Raw genomic sequence first — 13702 nt, forward strand, 5'->3', positions numbered from 1 at the left:
TCTAAATTGTTTTTAGGTTATGACCAAATTATGACGTATGATCAGCAGTACTGTAAACGTAAAAAAATAATAGCAATTTTTCATATGAAACTTGACATCGTATTATAAATATGTAAAATATTATTAAATTATGAGTGTTTTGCAACATTTGTTAACGTTATTTAATGCAAAACATATATATATTTACAAAGTATGAAGCAGAATATTATTATTGAAACAATTATTCATTATTTAATAATAGGTGTCCCACTGTTTAACACAAACCTTCAAAACAAGAAAAATGTATCAAGTTCCAAAAACTTGAAATTTTCTATTTAATTACAATATAATTTAAATAGAATTTAAATAGAAGTCGAAAAAGTCGATTTTCTATTTTTAATAAATTTAATTAGTTAATAAAAATATTATAATTATTAAATATTATTATTATTATGAGACATTAAATAAATAGTTTTTTTTTGCTTAGGGACTTTTGGAAAATTTTGTACACTAAACAAAATAAGCTGACGAACTACTACCAGCCACAACCCACTATAACCGGTCAACCCTTCTTGGGAGCTTTTTATCCACCCTCGGTACTGTCGTGAAGACTTTTGCCTTTGAAGGTGGCGCTCCTACTCTGTTGTAAAGCGACTTCATCCATTCCTGCGAACATCCTGCGTTATCAATTTTAAAAATAAAACAAAAATCAATGTCAATGCGGAATTAACAGCACACTAGAAAAGAAAACAATAAAAAGTCAATAAATAAAATAAAAAATCAAAAATAAAATTGTAAAAAAAACAGATGAACACATAAAACATAATATAAAACTGTAAAACGACTAAAATAAATAAACAGAGAAAAAAAATAAACATAAAATTGTAAAAAGACAATAAAAGACAAAATAAATAATAAAATGAACAAATAAATAAATAGAAAGTGGAGACTGTCAATTACGCCTTCCTGCGGCCATCGAGATCCTTTCTCATCATAACCGTGATGATAAAGGTCTCGATGAACCGCCAGTTTTCTAGGAACTGGATCATCAGCGCTACCATGTTCTCCGGTGCAACTGTAGAGTTTACACCGGTAAACATGGCCTGCCTCTCCAAGTCCCATCTACTGCAGGCAAAGAGGGTGTGCTCTGCCTTGTCCACAGGGAACTGGCAGTAAGCACACTCCTCTGTCTCTTTCTTTTTAAAGCGCTGCAGGTACAAATTAAAACATCCGTGACCTGTCAGCGCTTGTGTCAAGTAGTAGGAGACCTCGCCATGGTTCTTACCTAACCAAGTGGCTAGTGTCGGTATAAGGCGGTAAGTCCATCGACCTTTTACCTCATTATACCATCTTTCCTGCCATTTTTCGACGAGCCTGTGAATCGAAGCGGATGCGGTCTTTCATGAATCGATCTTCCTCTTCCGAGGAATTCGCCTCTTTGAGAAGGAGGATGATTTCCTCCCTCTCAAGCGACAAAAGATATGCTGGCGGGACACTTGCAAGGACCTGCACAGCGATCGTAGATACTGTCTAATAAGCAGAGACAATACGCGAAGTAATGCATTTCTGCGCGGACAGTATTTTTTTGGCAGATGGTGGAACATATTTTCGTTCTCAGGGAGGGAGCCCACGCTGGTGCTGCATAAAGCAACTTAGCGTGGGCGACACTCGCCACCACTCTCCTTTTCTTCTCACGAGCGCCTCCAACATTTAGCATCACCCGTGCTAAGTTAGCCGCACATTCAATCGCCTTGTTTGACGCCGTAGGCATGTGGTGATGGAAGTTTAACCTTCCATCCAGTTCCACACCAAGGTACTTAATATGTCTCCTCCACTTGATCTCGAATTCGTCCATCACGATTCGTTGGGCTTCATAACCACGTCTGTCTGCGACCAGCAATGCTTCGGTTTTTTCCGGGGCCATTTGAAGACCTCTGGTTTTCAGCCACGATTAACGCGTCGTCCGCAAAGCCGACGATCACCGCACCTTCGGGCAGGTCCATTCTCAGGAAGTCATCGTACGATACATTCCATAAAAATGGTCTTACCCTCGAGCCTTGAGAGGCCCCACGCTGCATCTCTTCCTTGAGAACTGCCTTTATAGCATCAACTGTGGACCGACCTTTGCGGAATCCAAAGTGGTAATCGGATAGACTATTCTCTCCGGTCAAGTGAGATTGCATTCTCTGCAGAACCATGTCCTCTAGAAGTTTGCCCATTGTATCCAACAGGCATATAGGCCTGTAGGATAAGACTTTATCCAAAGGTTTGTTACCCTTTCTTAGGAGGACCAGCCTTTGCCTCTTCCAGTCTGGAAAGAACTCTCCTCTTTCTACGCAGAGATTGAAGATGTCCAACAAAATCAGGGGGAAAGCAACAATCACCTCTTTTAGGATCTTGTTGCTTATCTCATCGATTCCAGGCGCCTTGCCTGTCTTCAATCTTCTACCTGCTGCTTCCCATTCTACAAGAGTAAAGAGTTCTTCCTCAGTGACTATGCAAGAACTATGCACAGTGGTTTGAAATCAAAAAGTAGGGTTCATAACAGTCTAGAGCCTACAAATCGCAACCGATTTTGGAATTTTTTTAAAAATAATCTTTAATAAAATTGTAAGAGATCCCTCGAGCCCGATTTTTGATTTTCAATTTGCATAAATAATTATATTAATATAAACAAATAAAAAAACGTACTTTTTTACATATTACTCTTATTTTCAAAAAAATATGTAAAGTTTTTATGGTTAGGTATTTAAATTTACTCCTCTGGATCTCTCAATTGTAGAATGATGATATAGACCTATTAGTAAATTGTTATAAACAAATTGTTAATTTGGGCAATGATTTCAATTAATTTAAATGAAACTGATTACTCGGGGGTTTTGGGGTCGCTAACTACGAATTCGATGTCAGTTTTTCAAAATTCAAAATGGTGGATCCAATATGTCGGTCAAATTTTTAAAAATCGCTTAAATTTGCTTGAATCTGGTTACTCGGGGGTTTTTGTGGTCGCTGATCACGAATTCGATGTCAGTTTTTCAAAATTTAAAATGGCGGATCCAATACCACGAACGAATTTTCAAAAATTTATTGGATTCGCTTAAAAAAAATTTCTTAGAAGACATTTAAAATTTTAAAAAGACTGGCGTATAATTTATATACAGTAACAAAAAGACCTAAATAACAATTTTCAATCCAATTTAATTTTTACAAAATTGTCTACCTTATTGGATATGCTATTCGATTTTGATTTTTTGAAAAACTAACATCGAATTCGTGATCAGTGATACCAAAAACCCCTGGATCACTATTTTTATTAAAATCGATCAAAGTAATTATTTAAAATTAAAATTTGTTTATATAATTTGATTATAACAATTTATAATTTTTTCCTAAAATTGATTTTTTCATATCTTTAATACAAATCTCGAAAGTTATAAATTTTTGAAAATTTATAATTATTTAATTTTTTCAAATTTAACTTCAATTTTATATTATTTATAATTTGTTATATCATATTTTAAATAATTTTTAATTTTACCTAAGCTGAACTTATAATTGTTCCCTATTCTAATTCCTCAATTTAACTTAGCTAAATTAACTAACTTGGGAAGAGGTTTATTAAATGAATGATTTAAAAAAAATACAATATACAAATTATTTATTTAAAAACGCTGAATGTTCTCAATTATTATTTCAAGACAATTAAACAATTATGAATTCTATTTAATAAGATTTGGTAAGGCTACCTTATTTTATGTTGTGGTGGAGTTACCAAATTTTCTTCGTGAGTTTTGATGATTCGGTATTCTATTGTTTTTTTACGACCGCTCGTAAAAGTTCTGTATTGATGGGTGTCACTGTTGAAACTTAGACTTCCGTATATATTAAAACTGTATTTTAACACAGAAACTCCGTACGTATAATTTTTTGGGACTGCCTTCGTAGTGAAAGGTTTCCCTTTATGTAGTAGTTATATTTTCCAATGTATTTCTCGCGGCGGTACCAGCACGCCTCTTTGGGTTAGATTCAAAATCTCTGTATGCTTCGCCGTGGCCCTCCCGGCTTCAGAATAGCGCGCCTGTAGCCCACTGCATGTCGTAAAAGGCGACTAAACCACCCCGATCTCACCCTGCCACCAAACGAGGAGGCGTAGTGCGTTCAAGTCTCCCTTTACACCGGTTCCACATGTATGCGAAGTAGTATAGTCGTTGCGAGCCCCGTATCCCCACTGCGCCATCTACTCAATGCACTCCCCTCCGTGACGTCAGAAGGGGAGTGTATTGAGTAGATGGCGCAGTGAGGATACGGGGCTCGCAACGACTATACTACTTCGCATACATGTGGAACCGGTGTAAAGAGGGACTTGAACGCACTACGCCTCCTCGTTTGGTGGCAGGGTGAGATCGGGGTGGTTTCGGACTGCGGTCCGACACTTTGATCTGGGAGCGGAACCTCCGCGTGGTCCCCGCTGGAAGTACAGGATGCTTGTCCTCGCTAACTCACGCCCACTCTTGTTGGGGTGTTATCGGGGCCAAGTTGAATGTAACTAACCGCTCCGCCACTTCATTGGGCACCCTCTTCTTGCACTCTAAACATCGTCTATCTTGTGTTCACAAGAGCACAAAGAATTCTATGTCGTAAGAGGCGTTTTTCCATGCCTGCAGTACCTTGTGGTGAAAGTAGCAGAAAGAGGGTTGCATGAACATCAGGGAATATAGCCCTCCATGGGCCCAGGTATCCCATAAGGACTTCGGTCCTGTTGTTTTAAAAGCATGCGCAAGTCTGACTCTGTATGTTGATTTCCTTGTTTGTAGATCGTCTTTCATAATTCCAAATATCAAGAACATTACAATTTTAAGAAATATTATAATTTTATATAATGATCATTTTAAATATATTTTAGCATTTATTATGATTATTTCGTTATTAACATTATTATTTATTTATATATTCAATATTTATAAACAATTGATTTACTCTCAAATATTCGTTTTATTCACAAATACCTGTCTACTCATAAACAATCATTTATTCATAAATATATTTGTTTATTTATAAATAATTATCTATTCATAAATATATTTGTTTAATCATAAATAATTGTTTATTTACAAATATTTGTTTATTTAAAAAAAATTATTTATTTACAAATGTATTTTTAAAAAAATTTAATTTTACATAAATATTATTTATTTATAAAAAAATGTTACGGTGACGTGACAAATTAATATTCATGATTATTATTAATTAACGTTTAGAAAAATAACTTTTTTGTAATTTGTCATTAATTAATTGTAACGTAAATAATAAATTATTTAATAAATTTAAATCGTGCTAATTTTATTGATAGTTCCTAATTAATCGATTTAAAATATTCGCGCGTTTTAAGAATATAGTTCTTCTCGTGTCCGCAAGGTGTCGATGTTTGAGTCTCGATAAATTCTCTCATTAATGAAATCGATTAATTGAGAACTATCAATAAAATTAGCACGATTTAAATTTATTGAATAATTTATTATTTACGTTATGAGCGGGCGTCAAAGCGGAGAGATCGTCAACACTGTTAGTGAGGGGACAGGGGGGCGAGAATTTAGGCAGGCTTCTATTTCCACCAAAAGTGTAGAGAATTCCTCAAAGGTAAGTAAATGTTCGCCGACTACTCTTTTCAGATGGTGTTTGGTGGCCTTGACCCCAGCCTCCCAAAGACCGCCGCAATGAGGTGAGTTGGGTGGAATAAAGTGCCACTTAGTTCCGTCATTGGCGAGAGTGGTCGCAACTTCACCATAAAATTGAGAAGATGAATTAAACATTTCTCGTAGCTCTTTGGCTGCTCTCTGAAAGTTCATACGGTTGTCGCTGTAGAGCTGAGAACACAGACCTCGTCTACCTACGAAACGGCAATAGGCAGACAAAAATTTTGCTGTGATTAGGTCGCTCACTACTTCGAGGTGGATCGCATGAGTGGCAAAGCAAATGAACTAGGCAATGTACCCTTTATAGGAACGATTTCCGCCACCTTTCGACATACGAATCTGAAAGGGACCTGCATAGTCAACGCCTGACGTAGCAAACGGACGTCCAGGATTGACTCGGGCTTTCAGAAGATTTCCCATTAGTTGCGACACTAAGCGAGGCTTTAAGCGCTGACAAGTAACGCAACGGTGAATTTCAGTTTTAACTAAGCGTGTTTTACCAGTGATCCAAACATTTTGGACCAAAAAGGATGTCGTCAAGGTGAGACCTCCATGAAGAGCGGAAACGTGAGCCTGGTATACATAAAGGCGACTGAGTGCAGAACGACCAGATAAGATAGGAGGATGTTTGGTTTCATGGGGCAGTGAGGAGTGACACAAGAGGATTTCGTTTAGGTAAAGAATCTTTAGTTTTTATATGTTTAATTTCAGTGCTGAAAAAGGCTGTTTGAGATAAGCTGATAACAGTATGACGAGCTTCCATGAGTTCAGAGGTGGTAAGAAACGAGGTATTCGTTTGCTTTTCCGCTTCCCTGTCACGCAAATTCATTAGTGGACGTCGGCAATACGCCACTACACGGATCAGCCGTGATAAACTAGAAAATCTTGAAAGGATTTCGGGTTCGTTGCATTGTTTTAATACGTGCAATGATCTAGATGCTTCAGGATGGTTGGGCCAATTTTTAGAAGATAACGTGAGCCAGTTTGGTCCAGTCCACCAAATTGCCTTACTGCTAAGTTCGATAGGTATAACACCACGAGTGGCCAGATCAGCTGGATTATCCTTTGTTGGAACGTGCCTCCATTCATTTGAGGGCAGGTCAGTCTGAATAAGGGCCACTCTGTTGGCAACAAAGGTTTTCCAGTGACAAGGATGTTTTCGCAACCAAGAGAGAACAACTTGGCTGTCAGACCATGCGTAGACGGGAAGATCCTTAAAGGCGGTTAGTTTTTTCACATGACAAATTAATATAACAAGAAGAGCGGCAGCGTTTAATTCAAGATTCGGGATGCTTATTGTTTTTACAGGACTGATCTTGGTTTTTGCAGTTAAAAGCGAGGTGTGACATTTTTCATTCCCAAGGAGACCCTGAGATAAACTACAGCTGTATATGCGCGAGAAGAAGCATCTGCGAACCCATGAATTTGACATCCCACTGTTGGTAAGGTTCCTAACCAACGGTTTATTGGAATAGTCGTCTTTCGTTGGATTCCAATGCAGTCCTAAAGTCTTAACGGATTCTGTTCGAGCGATCTGTTTGTCGTGTTCAGGAGTCCCAGGCTGTGTGGGAGACGGAAGAAGTTCGGGACAGTTAGCTGACCATTTATCTAATTCTATTCCGGCAGAGCGCAAGATATTACATAGTTCATCGCGTTATTGTACGGCCAGCTCAAGTTCGTGAGCTCCGTCGAAAAATTCGTCAACATAGGCGTTATTCTCAAGACTGTGAGCACCAAGAGGAAATCTATGTTTTTCATCTTGCGTTAATTGCATGAGAGTGCGGATAGCTAAGAACGGTGCACATGCTGTTCCGTAACTGACCGTGGTTAAACGATATTCGACAGGTGGATCATTGGGACTGAGAGACCAAAGAATTATTTGTAAGTCCTGATCATCTGGATACACCCGTATTTGACGGAACATTTTGACAATGTCAGCAGTGAATACAAAACAATATATATTCAACATTGTAAGAGAATCAGAGATATATCGCCTTGAAGAGGAGGACCTGACATGAGAAATTCATTTAAACTTACATTTTCCTTTGTACGTCGGGACGCATTAAACACGACACGGCATTTCCAAGGATCTCTCTAAACCAATGCGTGATGAGGTATATACCAAGCACGTGGGTTGTTAATTTGAAGTTTGGAAACTTTTCCCATGTGACCCAATTGCTCGTAAGCTCTCATGAAATCGCAGTATGCATCCGCGAGTTGACGATCTCTGTCGAAACGACGATGCAAACTGGAAAGAGTACTTAGGGCTATTTGGCGAGTTTCTGATGAAGCTTTAGGCGGATCGGAATTTAGAGGGAGATGTACCATATGACGACCCTCCGGGAGACGAGTGGAATTGTCAGCATAGAATTGCTCACAAAGAATATCATCCGGTTTCCCTTTAGGGGGGGTGTCTGAAATTTCCTCTAAACTCCAGAATTTCTCAAGCGAGTTTTGAAGGTCATCATTTTGAACAAAATGCAAAGCTGCAGATTGATTTGGAGAAGCAAGATCCGCCCGCCGTGACAGGCTGTTATTTATCGACCCAGAAACAACCCATCCTAGGGTAGTATCTTGGACTATTAACGAAGTGGTGTGAAAACGTTTAAGACCTGAACGCAAAATTCGACAATAAATGTCAGACCCTAGAATTAAATCAACTGAGTCGGGTTTGAAAAAATGAGGATCAGCCAAGGATAAGCCCTCAAATTGATTAATGTCAAGTTCAAGGAGTTTTCTAGAGGGAAGATGCGACGTGAGACGTGGGAGAACTAAAGCGTGAGTCTCCAAATGGAAGGATGAGTTGTGAATGGAACGTAAAGAGATTTGAGCAGTGGAGCGTGCGGTTCCAGGAACTGATGCACCCATACAAGTTAGTGAAATTCCAGTACGGCATCGAGGCAATTTAAGTAATTGAACGATAGATTCTGTTACGAATGAGGCCTCAGAGCCCTGGTCAAGCAAGGCCCTTACTCGGACCTCAGTCCCTCTGGGAACCGTCAGAATGACTTGCGCTGTAGCAAGCACCACAGAGTGTTTTGGAGCCGACAGACTGGCCGTCAGCGTTGAGACACGGGTGGTCAGCGTCGGGGCATCGGTACTTGGTGCCGAGGTACTGGCGGTCAACGCGGAGACACCGGTTGGTGTGGTTTGCGTAGGAGCAATATTAGAATTTTGAGACATCTCTGAGCTCTGAATGGGAGCGTGGAGACTTGAGTGGTGTTTCTCTTTACAAGTTAAACACCTCCGTTTTGATTCGCATTTTTTGGAGTGATGGGCACCCAAACAGTTAAAGCATAGGTGTAAACGACGTGCTTCGTTACGACGCTCAGAGGTTGATTTTTCAAGGAATTTTAAACATGACCCGATATAATGTTCCCCAGAACACAACGAACATTTCCGAGTAAATCCCTTGGAACCCTGCAATTTGGAGTTCGCGCTTATGTGAAATGAACGTTTGGAATTACCGGAAGATTTAGACTGAGACTGAGGAGCGCAGCTTTTATTGATTTTCGATTCAGAAGCTATCATACAGAGCGCATTGGAACGTTGATCAAGGAATTCAACAAGCTCATCAAAACTGGCGAAACGTTCGGTACGACTGAGATTTGAGCCTGATTCAGAAGCTCTCGACAAGGCTTGGCGATCCTTCGCGCTCAATTCAGATTCCCAAATTTTACGAGATTCAGGATCTAGTCGACTTGTTAGGATATACACAAGCCAGATATCCCAATGTTGGAGAGGCATATCGAGATTTTTTAAGGCACGTACGATGCGTTGAGCCTCATCACTGAATGACTGTAGTTCATTAGCCGATTCTTTTTTAAGATAGGGTAGACTCATCAACGCCGTTAAATGGCTGTTGACAGTCAAACGGGGTTTCGAGGGCATGCCAAGTTGATAGGTAATTAGCGTTGGTAGTTTAAACGTCTTTAACGAAATCTGCTGCATTGTCCGTTAGAGATGATCTCAGGTATTGCAGCTTAGTGACATTAGATAATCGCGGGGATTCATGAACAAGGGAGATGAATAGATCACAAAAGTTATCCCAATCTTCATAACGACCGGAAAATTTTGGAAGATTTAACTTAGGAAGTTTAGCCATTCTGTGACCGATGTCAGAATCGTCAATTTCAACCGCACGTCTTTTCACGGTTGAAGAAGTTTCAAGTTCACCCAAAACTTTCAGAAGAGAATCTTGTAGTGATTCATAAGCGGCCTCCATGAGAGCGAAAACATCGTTCGTAACGTAGGGATTATCCGCGGCGTCATCCCTAGCAATAATATCCGCGTGAGCTTCCCGAGATTCATCCCAAATTTTATCACTTGTCTTGATCCTTTTTTGTTGACGATACCAGCGGTTAAATCATTTACATTAGCTGCTTTAAATCGGTCATGAATGCGGGTAATCTCAGCGGCTCGCGCCTCTTGCAGGGCTATGAGTTTTTTTGTACTCTGTAGAACCATTTTAATTTATGAACGGGAAATGAAAAATGAGAAGAGAAGTCGAAGTGACCGTAGAATGGCGGTAGAGGCTGAGTCCACAATAGAATGAAAATCGCGTGGCGTGCAAACGAGTGGCGAGTGGTGCAGGGCTGTGTTGGCAGTATTGACAACTGTCGAAAAAAATGTGTATGCCCATCCAGTGGCGTCGCGTAGCGGTGATCAAGAAGACTTAAATTTCAAGTTGACACTTGTGTAAAAGATTACAAGGTTTTTTAAAAAGAAATTATATTTTAATTTAATATTCAGAGGTAAGTGTGTAATCAATTGTGCCAATATTTATTATTATATTTATTAGATATATTTCTTATTAATGGATTATTTTTTAATAATATGTTATGAAGTACATTATTATCTTTTTTTTGATGATATATTGTAATGAATAATTACAAGACATTTAAATTTAACTATTTATTTTGTCCAATGAAGGTTGTTATAAAATAGTAGTAATTTTAAGTAAATATGTATAGTAAGTCTTAAATAGTAATTATTGTCGCTGTCGTCTTTTCTCTTGTATTAGCAGTCTAATCTCGTAAAAACATCTACCTCGGTTTTCGTTCAAAACTCGACGCCACAATTCTTTCAAAATCATAAAAAAATCATTTTCTCCTTCAATCCTGCGAAGATGAGCATCTGTAAAAAATTATTTTTAATTGGAAATCAAATTAAATTACATAGCAGTAAATTTATATTAGTAAGTCATAATTTTGTTTATACGTTGCTTAGTAGTTTTCAATTTTGTTTTTACTTCAACGTTTTAAACAACAGGTGATCCGACAAGTGACAATAAAAAAGTTTATCAGCATGAAAAAATTTGCAATAATGTAATAAAAATTAAAAATAAAATATGTATTTGTTAAAAATTTCTAAAATAAAAATACCTTCTTGACGTTGCTCATTTTCTCGAAGATTTTCATCATCACCATTGACATCATCATCTTCATCATCACCATTATCTTCAGGATTATCTTCACTATTATCTTCATCATCTTCGCGAAGTAGATCGTCAACATCATCTTCAGGACGATAATCGGCATCATCATCTGCAGGACGATAATCGGCATTATCATCTGCAGGGCGATAATCGTCACCATAATCTGCAGGACGATAATCATCACCATAATTTTCGTGACGATAATCGTCATCATCAACATCATCAACTTTCTCGTCATTCACCAACCTGTGTTGACTACTTTTCGTTCTGTTGAAATAGAAAAATATTGTTTTAATAGATTGTTTAACAAGTTATTAAGAAGAAATTATATATATATATATATATATATATATATATATATTGTTTTTTTAATTATACAATATTACATTTATTATGGAAGAGGTTATACATACTTAGAAGAGAATCGAGGAGAATTCTCCAAAAAAGCCATAAGTCTAAAATATTCTAATGAGTTAGTTTCATCCGGAGCTGCCGATCCTGAAGGAATGTATTCCTTGTTCTTATCCTTTTGCTTGTAATAATCTTTCTTCAAATTGTCCCATATTTTTTCTAATTCTTTAGCTAAAAAGATAATGTTATTTTAATATGTCAAGATTATGACATTGTTTATTTTTATTATTCTTTATTTCTGTTCTATTTTCGATTACATATTTCTATTCAAAGTTTTTAAATTCTTGAGATTTGAAGTTGGAGTAACCAGAAAATTAAGATTTTTTAAATTTAAAAGAATTTAAAAATTTTTGAGAATTTAAGTTTATTTACTTAAATAATATATATTGTTATTTATTTATTATTATTATTAAAGCTAATAAGACATGTATTTTTCATCAAAATTATAATGTAAAAGAATTTTTTAAACTATTTACAAATATACAAACTAATTCACACAGACACAAAAATGAGGTCATGTTATATTTTAATCTTTTCTTTTATTAATTAATAATATATCTCCAAATCAACTCCGAATGCACGTACATATCTGATTACATTAGAAAATTCGTAATTATTCAGCAATATATTTAACAAATTTTATAGATTTTAAATAAATTAAATTCTCACAAATTCTTTTGAATGTAATCGTTGCCTCTATTCTCGGTAATATAACTGATATAACCGACCAAGAAGACTAGTCTTCTTGTAACCGACTTAAAATACTATCTATTCTTTATTTAGTTATTTTGTTTTATTTGTAATTTTCTTACAAAAAAAAAAAAAAATTCACAATTTTTTGAGTGAATTAAAACTTTTTTAATTTTTATATTAAGATTTAAACCCAATTGAAAAATTTAATAATAAAGTACATACCGGTAAACTGTTCATCACAAGTTATATCTATTATAAGTTCAGAGATTTCTGCCCATGCGTTTCGTCTTAAACTATTATCCCTATATGATTCCAATGACTTGTCGTACAAATGAGGGCGTGATCCAATCATTTGAATTAGAACTTCTATATAATCCACACTTTTGGACATTGCCATATTAGCCAGAAATTGTTATGAAAATTCAAATAGGAAAATTGTTTGCTTTTGCTGGCTTATTTATGCGGATTTCTTGATTATGTGTGAAGTCGCTCAGAATCGCTATTACTTAACGAGCGCATGCTTACCAACATTTGAAAGAAACCTACATGCATTAAAATGTTTTCAATTTGGTAGTTCTGCTTGCTATTAGCTTCATTCCGTACTATTTCTGATAGACAGTGCTGCTGATCGGCATTTGTTTTGAAAAGCGAGATATCTGAAAATTCTGTTACTCCGCAAATATTTTTAAAAAATGTATAAAAAAGTAGATCCTGACATGGATATGAAAATAAAACTAATAGAAATTGTGCGACGCATTCCATGGATAATCGACCCGAATTCACGCTGTAAATATAATTCAGGACTTGTTAAAAGAAAGAGTTGGTCACTGATAAATGAAGAGTTGGAAAAGAGCGGGTTCAAAGGAGTTGGTAAGTTTAAATACAATTTTAAATACATATATTAAACATAACAATGATTATAAATTATAATTATTTAGAAATTTTTTGGAAAACAATTTTATAAAAAAAATTTTTTTAGACACTAAAACTTATTTTGGTAAAACGATAATGTCGTGTATTCACGTCCATTAACATTTCTTTAAAAATGTTTTGACAATAATTTAAAGAATGCGTAGTTTCAATATTTGAGAAATTTAATAATTTTTTGAGTTTATTAACTACAATTTTATGTTATAAAATTTGTTTTCTTTACTCATGTTAATTATTACATGTACGAAATTGTATAACTATTATTATTTCATAATATAACTTTAAATTTCTTATATTTTTATTATTCTCATTCAAAAACTATTAGAAAATTATATATTTTAACCTAACCAAAACATAAATAATATTTTATTCCCACAAAGGACAATCGATAAACTTAATTATTATAAAATATTAGTTCCATAAATATAATTAAATTTTTAAAAAAATTTCCTTTTTTTTGTCAAACGTTTAGCAAATTCTAGTTTTTTGCAGATGTTTTTTCATTATGCAATAAATTATATGGTAATATAATTTGACGAAGGTATTTTTCTTCGTTTTA

At 36.0% G+C, this 13702-nt stretch overlaps 3 protein-coding genes across 3 annotated transcripts; all 3 read right to left on the reverse strand.

Moving 5' to 3' along the window:
* Positions 1 to 562: 562 nt before the first annotated feature.
* Positions 563 to 1834, reverse strand: LOC127279714 (uncharacterized). Its single transcript, XM_051302241.1, has 3 exons — positions 1611 to 1834; positions 940 to 1353; positions 563 to 656 (listed from the first exon to the last, which is right to left on the reverse strand). The coding sequence occupies exons 1-3, from the start codon at positions 1832 to 1834 to the stop codon at positions 563 to 565; spliced, it is 732 nt and encodes a 243-aa protein (XP_051158198.1).
* A 5932-nt stretch (positions 1835 to 7766) lies between these two features.
* Positions 7767 to 9563, reverse strand: LOC127279715 (uncharacterized). Its single transcript, XM_051302242.1, has one exon. The coding sequence runs from the start codon at positions 9561 to 9563 to the stop codon at positions 7767 to 7769; it is 1797 nt and encodes a 598-aa protein (XP_051158199.1).
* Positions 9564 to 10599: 1036 nt separating this feature from the next.
* Positions 10600 to 13417, reverse strand: LOC127279691 (protein PFC0760c-like). The gene is made up of 4 exons (XM_051302225.1): positions 12436 to 13417; positions 11523 to 11691; positions 11057 to 11376; positions 10600 to 10808 (listed from the first exon to the last, which is right to left on the reverse strand). Exons 1-4 carry the CDS (start codon positions 12608 to 12610, stop codon positions 10663 to 10665), a joined length of 810 nt encoding a protein of 269 aa, XP_051158182.1. The 5' UTR covers positions 12611 to 13417; the 3' UTR covers positions 10600 to 10662.
* Between the last annotated feature and the right edge of the window lie 285 nt (positions 13418 to 13702).

Source organism: Leptopilina boulardi, unplaced genomic scaffold (genome assembly GCF_019393585.1).
Source record: "Leptopilina boulardi isolate dan_hultmark-lab unplaced genomic scaffold, ZJU_Lbou_2.1 LbouV2_222, whole genome shotgun sequence".
NCBI lineage: Eukaryota > Metazoa > Arthropoda > Insecta > Hymenoptera > Figitidae > Leptopilina > Leptopilina boulardi.

What these genes read in the sequence shown, in the direction of transcription:
- LOC127279714 (XM_051302241.1), bottom strand. Translation starts at nt 1,834, where the DNA reads ATGGACGAATTCGAGATCAAGTGGAGGAGACATATTAAGTACCTTGGT. An exon ending in TTGCTTTATGCAGCACCAGC is followed by an intron (nt 1,354 to 1,610) that starts GTGGGCTCCCTC and finishes TTCGATTCACAG; the next exon opens with GCTCGTCGAAAAATGGCAGG. An exon ending in CTCGATGGCCGCAGGAAGGC is followed by an intron (nt 657 to 939) that starts GTAATTGACAGT and finishes TTGATAACGCAG; the next exon opens with GATGTTCGCAGGAATGGATG.
- LOC127279715 (XM_051302242.1), bottom strand. Translation starts at nt 9,563, where the DNA reads ATGCCCTCGAAACCCCGTTTGACTGTCAACAGCCATTTAACGGCGTTG.
- LOC127279691 (XM_051302225.1), bottom strand. Translation starts at nt 12,610, where the DNA reads ATGGCAATGTCCAAAAGTGTGGATTATATAGAAGTTCTAATTCAAATG. An exon ending in TTGTGATGAACAGTTTACCG is followed by an intron (nt 11,692 to 12,435) that starts GTATGTACTTTA and finishes TTATCTTTTTAG; the next exon opens with CTAAAGAATTAGAAAAAATA. An exon ending in AAATGAGCAACGTCAAGAAG is followed by an intron (nt 10,809 to 11,056) that starts GTATTTTTATTT and finishes AATTTTTTACAG; the next exon opens with ATGCTCATCTTCGCAGGATT.